Source organism: Odocoileus virginianus, chromosome 15 (genome assembly GCF_023699985.2).
Source record: "Odocoileus virginianus isolate 20LAN1187 ecotype Illinois chromosome 15, Ovbor_1.2, whole genome shotgun sequence".
Classification (NCBI taxonomy): Eukaryota; Metazoa; Chordata; class Mammalia; order Artiodactyla; family Cervidae; genus Odocoileus; species Odocoileus virginianus.
In genome coordinates, this window is record NC_069688.1 from 1,889,329 (window position 1) to 1,908,161 (window position 18,833).

An 18,833-nucleotide genomic window follows, 5' to 3' on the forward strand; every position below is an offset into this window, starting at 1 on the left:
CGCAGTGGTCCTGGAAGCCCCTGTCCTGGCATGGGGGTTTCACTGTGCACAGGCCTCGTGGCCGGGCCTGCTGGTGTGCAAGGCCCCCTGTGAAGGCCCAGGGCTGCCCTTGGAGCAGCTCCCCAGCTCCCGCGCCCTCACATGTCCAGGGCCCTGGCTCTGGGGTCGCCTCAGACCCAGGCTGTGTGCTCAGCCGTCCCCAGCCTTTTCTTTCCTTCTGAATCATATCGCCGCTCTTAGGTGCTCCTGTGACGCTTGACAGATTCTCTGTGAATAAAGGGAAAAAATTGCAGCATAAATCATCCGGAGAGTAGCATTTTCTAATTTGGATGGGAGGCAAAACAACTCCGGGTGGTTTTTTCCTCCTTCGTTTTCAGCAGGGTTTCTCTGTTGGGCCCTCGTCGTCTGCTGTGGAGCTGTAAATCACAGTCATGTTTCCAGGGGGAGGCAGGTTTAATTCTTCATCCTCGCGTTCGCATTTCCCCTCCTCCTCCACTTCCTGGGACTTGTCATTCTTAATGACTCCGTGACGAGAGGCGATGGTCGGAACCTCAGTCTTATCAGTGTGGGTGGACGAGCGGCAGCCTGGCCCGGGGCTGTCAGAGGCAATTCTGGTTTTGCCGCCAACGGGACCATCCCGATCCCACCGGGATGAGCAGGTTCGGGCCGAGGGCACCACCCAGACCCGGGCCCCGAGGCTCAGGCCGGGCTCTGTGCAGCCTCGTGGAAGCTGGGGTTCAGGGGTGTTTAGTCTGTGCAGAGAGGAGGGTGCGCTTGTTCCCTTCTGGCTGTGCCAGGCTGAAGGCGGGGTCTGGGGGGGCCGCTGTGTGAGCCGCGGGTGCGAGCCAGACCCTTGGAGGAGCAGCCATCCTTCCTTCCGGGGCTCCATGTGGGAACAGTGTTTGGGAGCTGCAGTTGTGTCTGTTAGCCCAGCCATTCCCCTGCCCTGCCCCGTGCCCCTCCGTCTCCTGCCCTGTGGAGTGGGATGTGTTGGAGGCAAAGCTGTCCCGGTGTGACTGGCGGCCGGTACGTGGCAGTTACGTCTGAAATCCTTGCCTTCGGGTTGGAAGGCCGAGCCCTTGAAGTTGCGGTGGCCTCCCGCCACCCTGCGCTTGAAATCGTAGACGTGGGGTTGGAGTTGCCTCCCAGCTCTTGCCCTCACCCCCGGCTGGTGCACGTGAGGGGCAGGGCCGCAGGCTCGCTTGCTGTGTGGGGCAGCGGAGCCGTGGAGGGAGCACGGGCTGATCCCACCCGAGCCTTGGCTTCTGCATCTGTGAAAGGGGCGTGTCGGTGAGGCGGCGGGGGTTGCTGCCGTGTCCACGATGGTTTCTTCTAGCATAACCCCGTGCGGCACCCCCCGCTCCTCCTCCTTGTGCGGGCCTCCCTGAGTAGGTTGGGGTCTCCTAGGGACAGCCAGTCGCCCAGGTCGGTCGGAAAGGAAGCCCAAGTTCCCTCCTCCGTGGGGCCTAATGTGGGAGGGCCTCTCCCTGGACCTGATGGGTCTGGAGGGGCTGAAATCACCTTTGAATGTTCATCTCGGCACCGTTACCTTTTTGTCCTTTTGACGTCTTGACTGGAAGAGGGAGGTTATAAATAGCTCTCATCCATTGCCTTAAAGGCCTGTGCTGCATTTGCCGCTTGAATGCAAAGCGGGAGCTGTTTCCAAAGCTTCGGTCTAGCCACTAGCTGCCTGTTCCCCACTGTGACCCCTGCCAGCATCCACCCGGTCTGCCGTGGCCGAGGCTGCTGGGGGGAAGTGCGACTAGCCGAGTCCTGCACTCGTTAACGCTGGCTCTGGGGCAGCTGCTGCCCTGGCCCGTCCCCGGGGGTTGAAGCAGAGGGCAAACTCCGGAGGGCAGCTGACTCTGTGCAGCCAGCCCCCCGTGAGCACGACCCTCCCCCCCACATCTACATTGTCCAGGTGATCCCAGAAATAAGGGAAGCGAAGATGTACCCCTTACCTGTCACCCCACCCTAAGTGTTTGTTTCTGTCACCCGTGCATCCTGGAGAGGCGTGCGTGGATACCCAGGGCCCGCTCACGGCAGCATTCACATCCACGACTGAATCGAGGACTGTCCCAGGGCTGGGGAAGCCTCACCCACTAGGAGGTGGTGGTTACCCCGTTTCACAGGTGAGCGTGCCGAGGTTTGGACCCTTGAGGAGGTTGGAGCGCGTGGGCTGGGGACGAGGCTGGGAAGGCAGTGAGGGGGTCCCAGAGCCCGCTCCCTGGCTCAGCTGCTTGCAGACATGCCCTGCTGAACCATGCAGCCTGGCCGGGGCCGTGGTTACAGCGAGATGCCCCTCCGCCTCCCACACCCGGGTGCCAGGCTCTGGCTTTGTGTTCCCAGAGTTCCAGGCCACCTGCCGAAGCCCAGTTGCAGAAGAGGAGCAGAATTATGCGGGTCCGTGGGGACCCACAAATCTGGAAGAGAAGCAGGCAGCCTGATACTCTGCAAAGAGAGAAGCCAGGGGCTGCTGGAGGCGTGGGGAGGGCCGAGCGGCCTTTCTTTGTTCGGTTTTCCCTCAATCGTGAGACCAGCCCCGGGTCTGAGAGTGGCCGTGTCATCAAGTTACTTAGAGGCCCCCCCATCTCAGCTCACGTCCCTCCGATGTCCTGCTGTGTCCTGGGGGCTCTAGGTTTTAAGCTCGGTTACTCCTGGAGGGTGGTTTCGGTGTGCGAATGGGCCAGGGCTTGTCACCACTTGTTCTGAGACTGGGTCACCTTTTCCCGCTCTCTTGCACAGCAGGTGTGACGTTGTTTTGGACACTGCAGACTCTGACTCTCTTCTTCATGGGCCTCTGGAGAGAGCTGACGGTTTGTTCTGGCAGGCAGCCTGTCCAGCGAGGCTCCCTGTGTGTGAACCCCGCCTCGCCTCCCTGGGCTGGGCGCTGAGCTCCCTGTTCCTCCAGCTTGGCCCCCCACGCCTGTGCTCCACTGGCCTGGGTCTGTCCAGTGTGACCTGCTAAGCCGTTAGCAGTGCACCAGGGCGGTAGCGCTCGCCAACTTCTCTGCTGCAAACACCTCCCCCGTGGCCAGGTTCCAGCTCCCAGCGTGACCTCAGGGGACACGGGGCTGAGCAGCGCGGCCAGCAATCCCCCTGGGCCCCCTCAGGGTCAGGCTGAGATGCTTGTGTCTGTGCTCAGAACCCCGGCCAGGCAGCCTGGCCTCCCCCCTGGCGGCCCGTGGTGTCCTGTATGGCCTCGGCTCGGGGCCGAGCAGAATCTGAGACTCAGGTGTAGGCACTGGGGGCTCAGGTCCCAGTTCTGCTCTTGAAGCCCCTGCTCTGTTGAGCTGGGGGTGGCATTCCCTGGCCACCCCCACATACACTCTGCCTCCTCCGGGGACCCCGTTTCCTGCACCGAGAGCTGACGATCGCATCAGAGGTGCAGCCCGCGATGCTGCCGGCTGGTGGTCTGTGCCGGGGCCCGAGGCCGCTTTGGACAGGATGCGGGACGTGGAGGCCCACCACGCGCGGTCCTGCCCTGCCCCACGGCCCCCCCGCCATGCTCCCCCCACGGGGTGCTCGGGGGCCGCCCCCGTGCCCATCCAGACTTCTCCTTGTAGTCAGTGGGCCGGGCTGGCTGGCATGCGAGGGTCCACAGGGCTGGGTGTGACTCCAGCCCCTCGGTCTCACCCCCCGGGGCTCCCCATCCTCATCACATCGTTCAGGTTCTCAGAGGCAGTTTTCAGTAACACTCAGCAAACACTTGTGGAGCACCTAAGTTCTAGGTCTGCGAGAGATGGGTGAGACAACTTCCTCCCTCTGTGAATTCATGGTGGGGTATGTGTGTAACAGGCGTGTGCGCGCAGGTAACAGGTGTGTGTGTAACAGACGTGTGCATATGTAGCAGGTGTGTGTGTAACAGGCATGCGTGTGTGTGTAACAGGTGTGTGTAACAGGCATGTGTGTTACAGGCATGTGTATATGTAACAGAAGTATGTGTAACAGGCATGTGCATATGTAGCAGGTGTGTGTGTAACAGGCCTGTGCATGTGTGTAACAGGCATGTGTGTATGTAGCGGGCATGTGTGTGTAACAGGTGTGTGTGTATGTAGCAGGCATGTGTGTGTAACAGGTGTGTGTAACAGGTCTGTGCATGTGTGTAACAGGCGTGTATGTAGCAGGCATGTGTGTGTGACAGGTGTGTGTGTATGTAGCAGGCATGTGTGTAACAGGTCTGTGCATGTGTGTAACAGGCGTGTATGTAGCAGGCATGTATGTAACAGGCGTGTGTGTATGTAGCAGGCATGTGTGTGTAACATGTGTGTGTGTATGTAGCAGACATGTGTGTGTGACAGGTGTGTGTGTATGTAGCAGGCATGTGTGTGTAACAGGTGTGTGTAACAGGTCTGTGCATGTGTGTAACAGGCATGTATGTGGCAGGCATGTGTGTGTAACAGGCGTGTGTGTAACAGGTCTGTGCATGTGTGTAACAGGTGTGTGTGTGTGTGTAGCAGGCATGTGTGTGTAACAGGTGTGTGTATGTAGCAGGCATGTGTGTGTAACAGGTGTGTGTGTAACAGGCCTGTGCATGTGTGTAACAGGCATGTGTGTATGTAGCAGGCATGTGTATGTGTGACAGGTGTGTAACAGGTGTGTATGTAACAGGTCTGTGCATGTGTGTAACAGGCGTGTATGTAGCAGGCATGTGTGTGTGACAGGTGTGTGTGTATGTAGCAGGCATGTGTGTGTAACAGGTGTGTGTAACAGGTCTGTGCATGTGTGTAACAGGCGTGTATGTAGCAGGCATGTGTAACAGGTTGTGTAACAGGCTTGTGCATGTGTGTAACAGGCGTGTGTGTATGTAGCGGCATGTGTAACAGGTGTGTGTAAGAGGTCTGTGCATATGTGTAACAGGCGTGTATGTAGCAGACATGTGTGTGTGACAGGTGTGTGTGTATGTAGCAGGCATGTGTGTGTAACAGGTCTGTGCATGTGTGTAACAGGCGTGTATGTAGCAGGCATATATGTAACAGGCGTGTGTGTATGTAGCAGGCATGTATGTGTAACAGGTGTGTGTAAGAGGTCTGTGCATATGTGTAACAGGTGTGTATGTAGCAGGCATGTGTGTGTAACAGGTGTGTGTAACAGGTCTGTGCATGTAACAGGCGTGTGTGTATGTAGCAGGTGTGTGTGTAACAGGTGTGTGTAACAGGCTTGCGCATGTGTGTAACAGGCATGTGTGTGTGTGTAAAACAGGCATGTGAACTAAGCAGGGTTGTGAGTGTACTTAACCATCTGTTAAATAGCAGGGTAGGGAAGGTGCACTTCCCGTGGGGAGGAGGGGGAACAGGTCAGAGTGGGCTGCACAGAGCTGAGCCCTGGGCGGTGGGCCGTGGCCCAGTAGTCAGACTGGCGGCAGGGGGCAGGGGGTACGTCGGTGAGTCAGCTGAGGCCCGGCGGTGCGTGGGCCCGGACCGTGGGGCTCTGCACGCCTTCCTGAGGAGTTCGCGTGCTCTGTGCCCTCCCGGTTCCCTCTGCTCCCTGTGGCCCGATCAGCACTGGGGCGGGGCAGGGGGTGCCGTCGCTTGCAGGCTGTGTCTCCAGGAAGCCCCCGCCTGCCTGGAGAGCGTCCTGGCTGCTCAGCACAAGGCCTGAGACCTTTTAAACCTCAATGACTGCACCCTGATGTTGGCCTCTGTGTCCTCATTTTTACAGCAAGCAAAGGCTGCGAAAGGCCAGATGACTTCCTGGTGGGATGGCCCCGACGTGGGCAGAGCGGGGACGCGAGCCCGGTTCTCTGTGTCTCCGAGGCCCTTGAGCCCTGTCGGCCGCCTGCACTGACTCGGGGGCGAGAGGCTGGCCATCCCCTGGTGCCTTTCCCAAGCTGGACACACACACGGAAATCTGAACTCCTTCCTTTCCTGTTTGCTTTCCTCCTTGAGTCTAGTTTAGATCAGGAGTGATGACATGTGTCTTTAGATGTAAAAGCACCTTTTAACTAGTGGCAGCTGACTTAGTAATGATTGAGGCACTTTGTTAAGAACATGGAGGTGTTTCGCTGCCTTGAAATCAGTCAGCTCCTGGCGCCCTTGGGGAGGCAGTGCTTCAGCCCCACGAAAGGCTTTTGGGGTGACTCCTGGCTCTGCCTGCATTTTCTTCCAGGGGGGTGAGGACAGGCAGGCTGTGTGTGCCCCCCGAGCACTGTCTGGTGGGGGGGGGTCCTCTTTTCTAGGGTGGCTGTGGGGGGCACAGGGACTCCAGGGGAGGCGGGCCAAGGGTGAGCTTGCCCGGGGGGCGGGCAGGGGTGCAGAGTGCACTGTGTAGTGTGGGCACAGCGTGGGGACAGTGAGATCTTCATGGTGCCGGCGGCAGGAGGTGCGTGGAGTCCCTGCGAGAGCAGGTCACAGAGACCGGTGTGGTCCGCAGCGCCCAGACGGGCCACAGAGAAATCCACGCCGAGGCCTTTCCGTGGTGTTGGGCAGGGGCCGCTGTCTTGGTGTCGGCTCTGGCACAGTCACATGAAGAGGTTAATCAGAAGAGCTGGCTGTTGACCTAATGAGGGCTCATGTGGGTGCCTCTGGAGTGAAGGCCCAGGCCCCGCTTCCTTCCTGCTCCAGCATCACCCGACCTCCACTGGGCTGCAGCTCATGGGCTGCCACCCTCGCCCCCTGCCCGCGGCATCCCTCATGAGCCCGGGGGCGGCTGGGGAGCCTCAGTTTCCCCACCAGCACAGACAGGAACGACAGCGCTGCGCTCGGGGGCTGCGTGGGGTCAAGTGGGAATGAGGGCTCAGCTCTGCTCAGCAGGCGGCCTGAGTGTAGCGCCCAGCCCGGGGAGAGGGCCAGTGCGTGGTAAGGATTGCTCCCAGCACCGCGGCCACTGAAAGAATGCTGACCTTCTGGAGATGTGCCCCAATTTTTGCTTTGTCAAGGAGTCTCCCCTGACATCATCTCAGTGTTTGTACATACGTTGTGTATGTGCACTGTTAGTTGGCGCTACTTGCACACATGATAACTGGGCAGTTTCCAGCGTGTAAATCCCCTGTGAACTCTGTGCCTTGGACATTCCGCTTTTCTGATGGCAAGTGTGGTTTGGACTGGGGCCCCCGCACTAGCCTCCGGTCAGGTCTCTTCCCTGTCTCCAGCACCGCCCCCTCCCTCCCCTCCCTTGGCTGCTGCCTTCCTTCTGGTAAACCTCCTGGGCCCCTTTGTCTAAAGAAGTCTCTGGAAGCTCTAGGAAACCACTAGGCAGGACACCAGGATGTGTTGCGTCCACTTTTCTTGGCCTCGTCAGCGCTCACCCCCCACTTCCAGTTCTGTTCTCCGGATACGCAGCAGCCCTTCAGAACCACGGCCACGGACATACACCGAGATCCGGGTCCTGCGCGTGGGGTGCAGGGGGCCAAGGGGGGCCGGGGTAGAGATCCGGGTCCTGAGCATGGGGTGCGGGGGGCTGAGGGCGGGTCGGGGTAGAGATCCGGGTCCTGAGCATAGGGTGCGGGGGGCTGAGGGGGGGCCGGGGTAGAGATCCGGGTCCTGCGCGTGGGGTGTGGGGAGCTGAGCGGGGGCTGGGGTAGAGATCCAGGTCCTGAGCACGGGGTGCGGGGGGCTAAAGGGGGCCGGGGTAGAGATCCGGGTCCTGCGCGTGGGGTATGGGGAGCCGAGAGGGGGCTGGGGTAGAGATCCAGGTCCTGAGCATAGGGTGCGGGGGGCTGGGGGGGGGCCGGGGTAGAGTGATGTCATCAGGTCGCCAAAACTAGAGCCAGCGAGGGGGCAGAGTCGGTCCACACAGCCTGCTGCCCAGGCCTGGAGGACAGAGGAAGGGGTCACGGGCCCAGCGTGTGGGGAGACGGGGAGTGAGACATGCTGGAGGGGAGCAGCTGGGAGGTGGCCCGCTTCTGGTTTGGGGTGCCCGGGGGAAGGACTCATGTAATAATAGTGACGCAAGAACCAGGATTTCTGAAAGACTTTCTCATGAGGAGTGCACTGTCCAGATTGATCACCTCTTGTAGCTTAGTCACGTGCCCGCCATACAGGTGACAATCCAGAGGGTTACAGCACTCAGGACACTCCCCGGGGGCTGCCCTATCTGCCGGCCAGAGAGCAGAGCCCAGCAGGGGAGACTCACGGCCATCGGGGCCCCACCCTGGGGACTGGTTGGTGTCTGCCTGTTGCCCGTGAGCCTTCCTGGACGGGATGTGAGGGGAGGAGGCTGGGCTCCAAGGGCATGGGGCCGCGTCCCCCTGCCTCCCAGAGTGCCTGCCCCTCCGTCCTCTAAGAGCATATGCACCGCCGAGGGAGCCCCAGGTTCCTCTTCTGTAGGATTCAGACGCTGACAGTGATAACATTCATCAGCAGGGTGGTTGTGAGAATTAGAGGTGATTGTTGAGAACCCCGCAGAGAGCCTGGCCCTCAGGAAGGTCTCAGTGGTGAGGGGACCCGCCCCAGGTGCGCATGCAACCCGGATGCCCCGCCCCACCCTGAGCCCCTCGCTTCCGTGTTCCCCAGGTTAGGGAAGGGCAGGCACACGTCCTGTAGAAGGCAGGGTATCTGCATCCCGACGTAGAAGGATTCCTGGTCCACAGTGATTCCATATGGTCTTGTGGGTTCAGCTCCACTCAACAGGGGCATTTTTATCAAAGGGAACTTTAATTTCCCCGGAGGCTAATTGAAGACTGTTGGCCTTCAGCAAACACAGTATATTTTCATTTACCTTTGAGACTGGCAGCGTACCAGGATCCTTGCACTGCGTTCTTGTGGCTATAACTGTCCGATCCATCTGTAACCGTCCGACAGAAGCTATTTTAGGGTTCTTTAACTCTGTTGGTTCTTGTGCTTCTGATTAGCTTGATGAGGGAAACTGCCGTGGTCTGCCTTAAATCCAGATGTCAAAACACTTCCACGGGTTTCTCCTGAATTCTTTCTTCAGCAGCATGCCAGGGGAAAAATCTGCCAGAGATGGGTTTGTTTCCCTCTTGCTCTTCACCTCCCTGGAGCTGGGGCTGGGCCTGCGAGCTCTACACTGCTGTTGGCCAAGTGGGTTTCGACCACCCCCCGCCTCTGCCGTAGCCCGCACACCTTGTCCGACCTGCGTGAGGCCCCGGGGAAGCCTGCCTTCCCCTTTCGGGCCCTTGGACCCAGGCCCTGGGCTTTCGCTTCCAGGAGGCATCCCTGGCAGGTGTCGCCTGGGTGGGAGGTGCGGCGCTTCCCCTGCAGATGCTCTGCACACATAGGGGCCCCTGGCCGCCAGGCCCGCCACTCTGCCTCGGGTCCCCATCTGCCCTGTGAAGGCAGTGAGGCCGCTGGAAGGGTGGCATGTGTGCCAAGGGCAGGCTCTCAGTAAAGTTCTCCCTCTGGGGCTTCGTCTTCTCTGCCTCCTCTGGTGCCTCCTCTCTGTGCTATTTTAAAAAAATGTCCCTCTCTTCTTAAAACACACTCTGACCTCCCTTTCTGCATGGGTCCACTTGCCAGCGGAGCGCAGGGTATGTCCCCTGTGAGCCTCCGTGGGATGGCTCTGCTTACCCCTCCGGCCGCGTCCCTCCCAGGCCCCTGGAGCAGCCGGCCCAGTGCCTGCCCTGGAGCAGCTGGCCAGGTATCCAGGGCACGGAGCTGGCAGGGTTCACACTCTACCACGTCACGCCCTGTGCCACATGTGACAGTCCGAGGACCCGGGAGGCTCCCTCCTTACCTCCCCCCGACTCCCAGCCTGAGCAGCCTCAGGGACGTGGGCAGCACTGAGCGCCCCCTCTCTAGACCGCGCTGCACCGAGGTCCTCAGGTCCTAGCCCTTGGCACACTCACCGCAGCCCTCCCAGCCCATCTCCCCTGGTCCATTCTCCCCCGGGATCCCGCAGCTCCTGGGGCGGGGCCCTGCTTCATGTTTGCCCAGCTCCCTGCACGCCGAGCAGGGCATGGGGCCTGCGATGTGCTGGCCGCTCTCTGAGCACCGTCGTCCCGGCGTAGCTGGTTGCACATCCGCCCTCAGTCTGACCCGGGCAGCGCCCCGCTGAATGAACCCCAAGGTGGCCCTCAGCATGTCCTGTCCTTGCACCCTGGGGAGGCTGCGGGGTAAGGCGACAAGGGGACAACAGCGAGTGTCCTGTCAGCGCGTGTCCCTTGGGCGCAGATGCTGACCCGCGGCAGCCGTGCAGGACCCCAACGTGGTCGGGATGACGGGGCTGCCGGCTGGGACCCCGCCGGTACCCTTGCCCTTGGGTGCGGGCACGTCCTCTGCACGGGTGATGGGAGAGAAGTGGGCACCCGATGAGGGCGTTGCCGCCTCGGCAGTCCCTCCCCGGCCAGCGCGTCACTCCCAAGGACTCAGAGGAGCCCGGGAGGGTGTCAGCATGCCTGCTTTTCCCTTAATGCCACATGGCGGCCGTGGCCGGCTGAGCCCACAGAGGCTGCCGCCCTAATCCAGCTCCGCGGGGTTTTCCCAGCCCACCCGGAGCTGGGCACAGGCCGCGGGGAGAAGCAGGGACTTGTAAGCAGCTCGTTTCCTGTTCCAGTTGGCAGCGGGCGGGCACAGACCCTGAAGGTGCCCTGCAGCCAGGTCCTCACCAGGGTTAATGCGTGTCCGCTCCCAGGAAGCCCCAGGCCTCCGCACGGCTGCCCAGGGTGGGGGCTCCCGGTGGGTGACCCGTCACAGGAGCCCTGGTGCAGAAGGCAGAGCTGGGCAGAGACCAGGCCTTTCAGATTTCTGGGAAGGCATCTGATTGGTCTTTTGATCTCAGTATAGACTTCCCCAGAGCCGGCAGCGAGGAGCGCTGGAGGAATCCCCAGGCTCGCCCTTAGAGACCCAGCGGTCCAGGGGACTGCTGGCATGGTTCCTGGTGCTCAGTAGAGAGGGGGCCCTGACTGGGGTGAGCTCGCATGGATCCGGGGGCGGGGTGGGCTCTGTGAGCAGGACTGTGCGAGGAGCGGGAGAAAGGAAGTGAGTGAGGCCAGGCCAGCACTGGGGGGCCTCCGGGAGTGGGGGGCCTTGGAGGACGCGGGCTGAGGATGCAGCGGCCTGCTTGCACATTGGTCTCGGGGGAATGTTCTTTGTGATTGCAGGAGAGTAAAAAGAATAAATAAAATACCAGCATCTAGCATTTATCTGACATCTTATTCTTTATAAAATGTTTTTATAAATGCTTTCCTGTTTTGACCTCAATCCATTCTAGCAACATTTTTTTAACCCCACCCCCCGAAAGTAATTGCTATAATTTTGAGCATTAATGATATGCCAGGTGGTCCAGGGTCCCCACAGTCCTGACTGACCCCAGCCTCACGTGCTCATTCCACACGTGAAGAAGCGGAGGCCTGGAGACACCTGCCTAACCTGCCTCTGGCCGCCAAGCTCGCAGGTGACCAAGGCGGGTTTAGAATCCAGGTCTGGCTGGCAGCAGAGTCCTGCTCCTCCATCCTCCTCTGTCCTGGAGGAGACGCTTCAGTCAGGGACCCACCCCGGGCCCCACGTCCCGTCAAGAGCAGAGTCAGGCTTGAACTCCCCGCCCACCAGGGAGTTCATCCCACCCCTTCCCGCCGCGTGGCAGGGGTCCGGCAGGCCAGCCAGCCCTGCTTAGATGGAGGCTGCTCCTGCAGGAGGCCGAGCAGAGAGAAATCAATTAAAGGTGACCCCAGGAAGCAGGGATCCAGCCCTCACTCTGCTTCCCGCAGGTTGTGGGGGGCAGCCGGCAGCTCGATGGCATTAAGAGTAAATCTCATTTTATTAAGCACTGTCTTCTGTGTGGAGGACACTGCTTACAAGCCCCCGAGTAGTCGTTCATCTGCAGAAATGCAGGGAAGGGGGGTTGTGCTTCCACCAAAACGTTGGCTGAGATGGAAGGAGACGCTGCTGACGCTTGAGAGCTGGCGTCTCTGGACATGAGACATGTCGCTTCGTTTGTGGTCCTCTAATACAGGATAAACACATCAGTTTTATGCAGGAGGTGCTGGGTTCACGGAGGGACCCGGAGGCTGCATGTCCAGCTGTGGTGGAAGCAGCCATGGGCTGGAGAGGGGTCAGTGGAGTCCGGGGAGGAGGTGGACGGGGCACTGGGGATATCGGGGCAGAGTGACAGAGGGAGGTGCCCCAGCCAGCCTGGAAGGCGGGTGGGAGGCAGAGAGACTCTGTCTTGGGGGTGCCGTGGAGGAAGTCGTGAGAACTGGCCAGGGCAGCCTTTCGGGTGAGGGCCCTGGGAGAGCAGGTCCTTGCGGGTAAGAGGTCTGTTCTCCCTCAGCTCACGCCTCTGGAAGCGGGGGGCCGGGCCCTGGGGTCCCCGCGTGGACGGCCAGGGAGAACGTGCGCAGGGGGAGTGTGACGGGGGCGCTGCGTGGACCTCTGGTCCTGTCCTCCTGCAGAACCTGCTGGCCTCGCGCCGTGATCACACCAAGCGGTCACTCTTCGGAGAAGCTGTCTCTGCAGCAAGAGGCCGGGGTTGCCTGGCAGCCCCTCCGGCCCCCACCCTTGCCTTGGCTGAACTCACAGAAAGCCCATCAAGAGGTGGGCGGGCTCTCAACCACCTCCAGCCCACAGGTGAGGAACTGGAGACCCGGACCAACGGAATACCTCGAGACAGGGCGAAGGGGGCTGGGACCTGTCAGACGCCGGCGTCGGCTCAGCCTTCCCCCTCCAAGTGGATCCCAGCCTGTGTGGGGGCAGCGAGAGGGGGAGCCCGGGCGCCCGCCGTGTCCGAGCTGCCCTGACCCCGTCCAGTGCCTGGCACTTAGCTGCATCTGCCAGGTGTGTGCCTGGAGCTTGGGGGCAGGGGCGCCCCTGCGGACCCCCACCTCCATCCTCGCCTGCCGCGGGCCCCCCAGGCTGGGTTAGGAGTCCTCTGCCCTGTCTGCGCTCCCTGCGGCCTTGGGCGGGTGGTGGGTGTGAGCCCACAGGCAGCCCTGAGGAAGGAGGGAGATGGGGCGGTGAGGCAGGTGCCGGGTGCCCGTGCGTGCTGCCGTCTCGTGTTTGGTGCGATCCCCGATGGGGCTTTGGTTCTTGTAATATGGTTTCTCTTCTCTTCAATTAAAGATGATAACAAGGAAGCTTTCTTTGAAACTGTAACTGATCTACAAGGCTTAACGAGAAAATGATCGTCTTGGGTGTGAGCCAGGAGTCAGTATTGATGCCGTGTTCCTGTCTGCCCCAAGTTCTTCTCATTGAGGATGAATGACTCCGGAAGGCCGGCCTCCTCCCTTCCACTTGGCTAGTACTTCATTATAAACCAGAGACCAGACTGGTGTTCTGCATAGTCAAACAGACTCCCGAAGGATGCACTACATAAATTTAGAATACCGTCTTATAACTATCAATTATCTCCCAATGAAAGTTCAATTTAATTATACATGGATAGTCCTTCTAAATCCGACTCCTTGATTTGTATTTAAATGTCATCATTATGACTTCCCTGGCGAGGTTATCAGCTGTTCAAAGGCTGAATCATATGATATGGTATTTTTAAAAAAAAATACCACCGCTTTTTTTATAGACTGTTCAGAAATCACAGCACCTTTTTTTAGTGCCAACTCTTAACTATTATTGTCACATTTGCCCATAAAATTAAACATGAAAATTGGCATTCCGTAGTAGTATTAGTTTTATTTCTCTCCAACTCGGCAGAGATGAACAGAATCGAGTAGCAGTGGGGACTGTCTGGAGAACGCGCTGCAAATGCGCTGAGATGCTGGGTCAGTGTCAGAACCGCAGTCGGGTCTGAAGCTCTTGCGTGAGCAGCTCGGGTCACTTCCTTAACTGCCCGGCCCCTCAGCCTCCCCGCCTCCACGTATGGGATACTGTGTGTGCCCGGGCCTGGCTTCCAGGCCCTTCCTGGAGGGCATGAAGGAGGAGGGTGGTGAGGCTCAGGGCTGGTCGACAGAGATGTAGAGTAGTCCTCGGGTCCCAGAGTTGCCGTCCTGGCTCCAGGATTCTAGGCTGGGTGCCCCCTAGGCGAGTCACTCAACTTCTGGCACCTCAGTTCCATCATCCGTGCAGAAGGAGGGTGCTGCCTTTGAGACATTTGCTGCATGGTGTGCCCTGCGGCTGCTGGAGGGGGAGCGATGTTGTAAATTTGGGGAGTGGGGTGGGTCGTGTGGCTGGCAGGCTCTGCAGTCACCAGGTCTGTGTCCTCCACCAGCTCTGAAAACCAGAGGAGCAAAGATCATTTCCTTTTAGGTCCTCGGCCTAAGCCAGGGAGAGCCAGAGAAAGCAAAAATCAGGGCGGCCCTGTCTGAGCGCAGGCTTCCAGTGGGGCTGCCAGCTCTGTGCCTTTGGGCAGGTGGCTTTCGCTCACAGAGCTTCATCGCATCTCTGAAAGGAAGCACATCAAGCATCCTTAGGCCGCCGTCATAAAAAGGTGAATGTGTATTTAAAACACCTAGCCCAGGCTGGGCATGTGATAAGCGTTTGTTGCATTTCATTTTCCCCTCTCCTGTTTTGTGGGCACACCTGGCTGTGCATTTCTTAAGGGTGTAGGTGGGTGATGTAATGTGATGCTTAGACTCAGAAATTGTTTGAAAGAGCCTCCCCACCCTACCCCTCCCGCCCAGCCAGCCCAGGCAGTCACACAAATACAATCCCAGTGGTCAGTGTGCATTCTGATCTGTTCTGATCACAAGTCTTCTGAGAGCGGGCCTCCCTCCCAACTTTGCATTTGGCCAGAAGAGAGCCTGGTGTCGGGACGTGTCCACACCCGCCTGCCAGGTGACAGTTACTGGATCCTTTTGAGTTACCAGATGATGAGACTGAGTTTGGCCCCTTTAGTGATACTTAGGTTTGAAGAGAGCACTAGTTTGCTTCAGGCCACCTTGGAAGTGAGGGAGTAGGAAACAGTTACGCTCAGTGAGAATTTGAGGCACTCCAGCTATACCCACAGGGAAGAAAGAGATGACTGGGCAACTCCTGAAGAAGCGATCAGCCTCAGGAGTAGTTCAGACCTGCAGACTGAAACATCAGTGAAGCAGCAGTTTGCCTCTTACTGGCATAGATTTGAAAATCGATCATTATCAGTATTGGCCAGTGTGCAGAGAGGGGCCCCCCGCTCTGTCGGGGGCATGTGCTCAGGGAGGACCTTCTGAGAAGGGACTTGTTCGCTGCCTCCGAGCCTAAAAGGCTTTCATACCCCCACATCAGTAATCCCACCTCGAGAAATGGAATCTCACAGACAGCCATAAATGCAGAGAGGAAATTTAAGCACAAAGATGGTGGTTATGGGTTTTTTTCACCAATATCTTTTTTTAAAGAATGCAAAATACCTGAGAGTATGAAAAATAGGGGAACTGTTAAAATTATGATACAGCCATATGATAGAATATTCTGCAGACTAATCTTTAATGATGTGAAATTGTTCAGTTCAGGTCAGTCGCTCAGTCGTGTCCAACTCTTTGTGACCCCATGAACCTCAGCATGCCAGGCCTCCCTGTCCATCACCAACTCCCGGAGTCCACCCAAACCCATGTCCATCGAGTCGGTGATGCCATCCAACCATCTCATCCACTGTCGTTCCCTTCTCCTCCTGCCCCCAATCCCTCCCAGCATCAGGGTCTTTTCAAATGATTCAGCTCTTCGCATGAGGTGGCCAAAGTATTGGAGTTTCAGCTTCAGCATCAGTCCTTCCAATGAACACCCAGGACTGATCTCCTTTAGGATGGACTGGTTGGATCTCCTTGCAGTCCAAGGGACTCTCAAGAGCCTTCTCCAACACCATAGTTCAAAAGCATTAATTCTTCGGCGCTCAGCTTTCTTTATAGTCCAACTCTCACATCCATACATGATCACTGGACAAACCATAGCCTTAACTAGACGGACCTTTGTTGGCAAAGTAACGTCTCTGCTTTTTAATATGCTGTCTAGGTTGGTCATAACTTTCCTTCCAACAATGAAGCGTCTTTTAATTTCATGGCTGCAGTCACCATTGGAAGTGATTTTGGAGCCCAAAAGAATAAAGTCTGACACTGCTTCCACTGCTTCCCCATCTATTTCCCATGAAGTGATGGGACTGGATGCCATGATCTTAGTTTTCTGAATGTTGAGCTTTAAGCCAAATTTTTCACTCTACTCTTTCACTTTCATCAAGAGGCTCTTCAGTTCCTCTTCACTTTCTGCCATAAGGGTGGTGTCATCTGCCTATCTGAGGTTATTGATATTTCTCCCAGCAATCTTGATTCCAGCTTGTGCTTCCTCCAGCCCAGCGTTTCTCATGATGTACTCTGCATATAAGTTAAATAAGCAGGGTGGCAATACACAGCCTTGACATGCTCCTTTTCCTATTTCAAACCAGTCTGTTGTTCATCTCATATTAAAAGAATAAAGCAAGTCTTAAAATTATGTGTATATGTATGTGTGTATGCATATATTTAACACTTTTATGACTTACACATACACTTATATCATGATTTGTTACATTAAAATACGAACACTTAGGAAAAAAGACTATAGAATCAATATATCAACCATAAGAGTATAAGAATTTGAGTACTTTTTCTTTTGTATGCGGTCTCTGTTTTCTAGCTTTTTTACAGTAAGCCTATCTGCTGTTGTAATCAGAAAAGAATGGTAAAAAGGTAATTTTTTGAACATGGTCTTTGCCCTGAAGTGCACTGTTTCTGTGGTTAAACTGAAGTGCCTCTAACTCTGGGGTGGCCGACACTTAACTGTCACGCTCTCAGCCAAATGCTGCACATTGACCAACATCGCAGTAGTTCTTTCCAAGCTCTCAAGGCCTCTTCCTTAGGTTTACTTTGCTGTTTATATGCCCTGAATACCAGCTCCTGCTTGTTAAAGACAGAAATCTCCAAAGGCCCATTAGTGCCTGCTGGGGTTCAGGGGAATATTTTGGCCACAGCACAGACTATGGATGAAAAGAAAATGCCTACTGTGATCTGTTGACTGGCAGTCATCTTGGGGGCCTGACATGAAGGAGCCTCCTTTCTCCCCTTCTCTCTGCATCCCTCCATGTAGCACATTTTTGTTGAGTACCTACTCTGTGCCTGACTTTGTGCCAACAGGTAGGGTTTCAAACAGTAGTGAGACCCAGCCAGCTCCCGGCTGTGTGCATGTCAGGACCACGGGCACGGCAGGGGAGGCAGCGGGCGGTTAGAGCCTGACCGCCTCCTGCAGACCGGGTGCCGTCTCACCGGGAGACACAGCTGAATGTGGATGCAAGCGTGGGGGCGGGCAGCAGTGGCCTCGGGTGCTGCTGTTTATTCGCTGAGCCCTGTCTGACTGTCACTCTATGAACTGCAGCACAACAGGCCACCCTGTCCTTCACCATCTCCCGGAGTTTGCTCACTCATGTCCATTGAGTCGATGATGCCATCCAGCCATCTCATCCTCTGTAGCCCCCTTCTCCTGCCCTCAGTCTTGCCAAGCGTCAAGGTCTTTTCCAGTGAGTCGGCTCTTTGCATCAGGTGGCCAAAGTATTGGAGTTTCAGGTTCAGCATCAGTCCTTCCAATGCATATTCAGAGTTGATTTCCTTTAGGGTATTAGGGAAGGATCTCAATTCACTGTTCATTTCTTCTTTGAACTGGTTCCTGCAGTGTGCCAGGCAGGAACAACTCTGGGCCTGGGAAACACTGCTAAACAAGACAAAAGGATCTCTGCCCTCAGGGGGCTGAATTCTGATAGGATTGATAGACAGCTCACAAATCCAGAAGTAAATATTTGCAGCTTGTGGTACATGGTGTAGCAGAAATAGATTGAATACCGCCTCGGAGAAGGCGAGGGTGGGTGAGAGAGAAAGCTGCTGCGGAGAGGTGGTCTAGGAAGGCCTTTCTGAAGCTCTGATCTAAAGGAAGAAAGACTCCAGCCATGCCACGGGTCAGGCCAAGAGCATTACCATGTGGGGAGCCGTGGGCACAGCGGCTGAGTCGCAGGATGGAAATCGCCTGAGGGTGTGAGACTTGGGCAGAAACCTGAAGGTGGGGTGGGAGGGTCCTGGGCACGGGGGCTGCAAGTGGACAGGCGGGGTGCTATGCAGCTGGTGAGTGCCCTGTGGCTGGCAGGGCGCAGCATTTGGCTGGCTGGGCGCGGCATGTGTGAACAAGCCAGTGTGGCGGAGGATGAAGTTTGAGGTGACAGGCAGGGCTCTGTGTTGAGTCTGCAGTTCCCACTGGGCTCTTGGGGCCTCGGGGCTGAGTAATTGCCAGCCCTCTGCAATTTTCCCTTTGGTTCCTGTCCGCTTTATCCTGTTTCAGAATCCAGATTTCTTTCTGGGCACTCTCTGACTCTGTCTTTGGTGCTAAACTGTGTTGAACCAGCTCTGAAGCCAATGCTACCCTGGGAGTCAATTATTTCATTTTCTTGGAGCGAATCCGTTATGAATTACTAACGATAATGATTCATTCTCCTGTCTCACGCTGGCATGTGCTGATTCCCCAAGAGCCCGCAGAAGAAACTGCCCTCTTGATTCATCCTCTGCTGTGTTTCCCCTTCTCTTAGAATGGCCATTCAAGTGGACAGGTTCAACTTCGAGAGCTTCCCAGAATCCCCGGCGGATAAGGGGCAGTTTGCAAATTCCAAGCAACTGGAGGAGGAGAGGCAGGAAGCCCGAGGCCTGGAGATCAACAGCAAGCTGGACATCCACTGGACCATCATATCCTTTTCCCAGACCTGAGGAGCCCAGAGGGGTCAGCTAGTGAACGCTGGGCACAGGTGACTCAGGAATGGCCTGGCAGGGAGATCCGGACAGAGAGCAGACATTTTCTCACCTCTCACCGGGTCCAGGGCCCCAGGAGGGAAGATGAGGGAAGGGCCTGCTTGGGGTGGGGCTGCGCTTGTCTTGGTTGCCTGTTTCTTGTCAGCATTCAGATCTGTTTTAGTGACAAGTACTCATGGCTACCTGTCATGGCTGGGCTGGAGGGCTTCCACTCACTGATGGTTGAATGCAGGATGTGGTTGTCAGGGAAACTGAA

The 18,833-nt window shown here is 57.1% G+C and overlaps 1 protein-coding gene across 5 annotated transcripts in view; it reads left to right on the forward strand.

The window, feature by feature from the left end:
- The window catches only part of TRAPPC9 (trafficking protein particle complex subunit 9), a 393,547-nt gene that overhangs the window by 271,839 nt on the left and 102,875 nt on the right, over window positions 1–18,833 (forward strand). For all 5 annotated transcript variants that reach the window (XM_070476949.1, XM_070476946.1, XM_070476948.1 and 2 more), the window contains one exon: window positions 18,361–18,513. In XM_070476949.1, coding sequence (XP_070333050.1) covers window positions 18,361–18,513 — 153 coding nt within the window. The remainder of the gene's footprint in view (window positions 1–18,360; window positions 18,514–18,833) is intronic.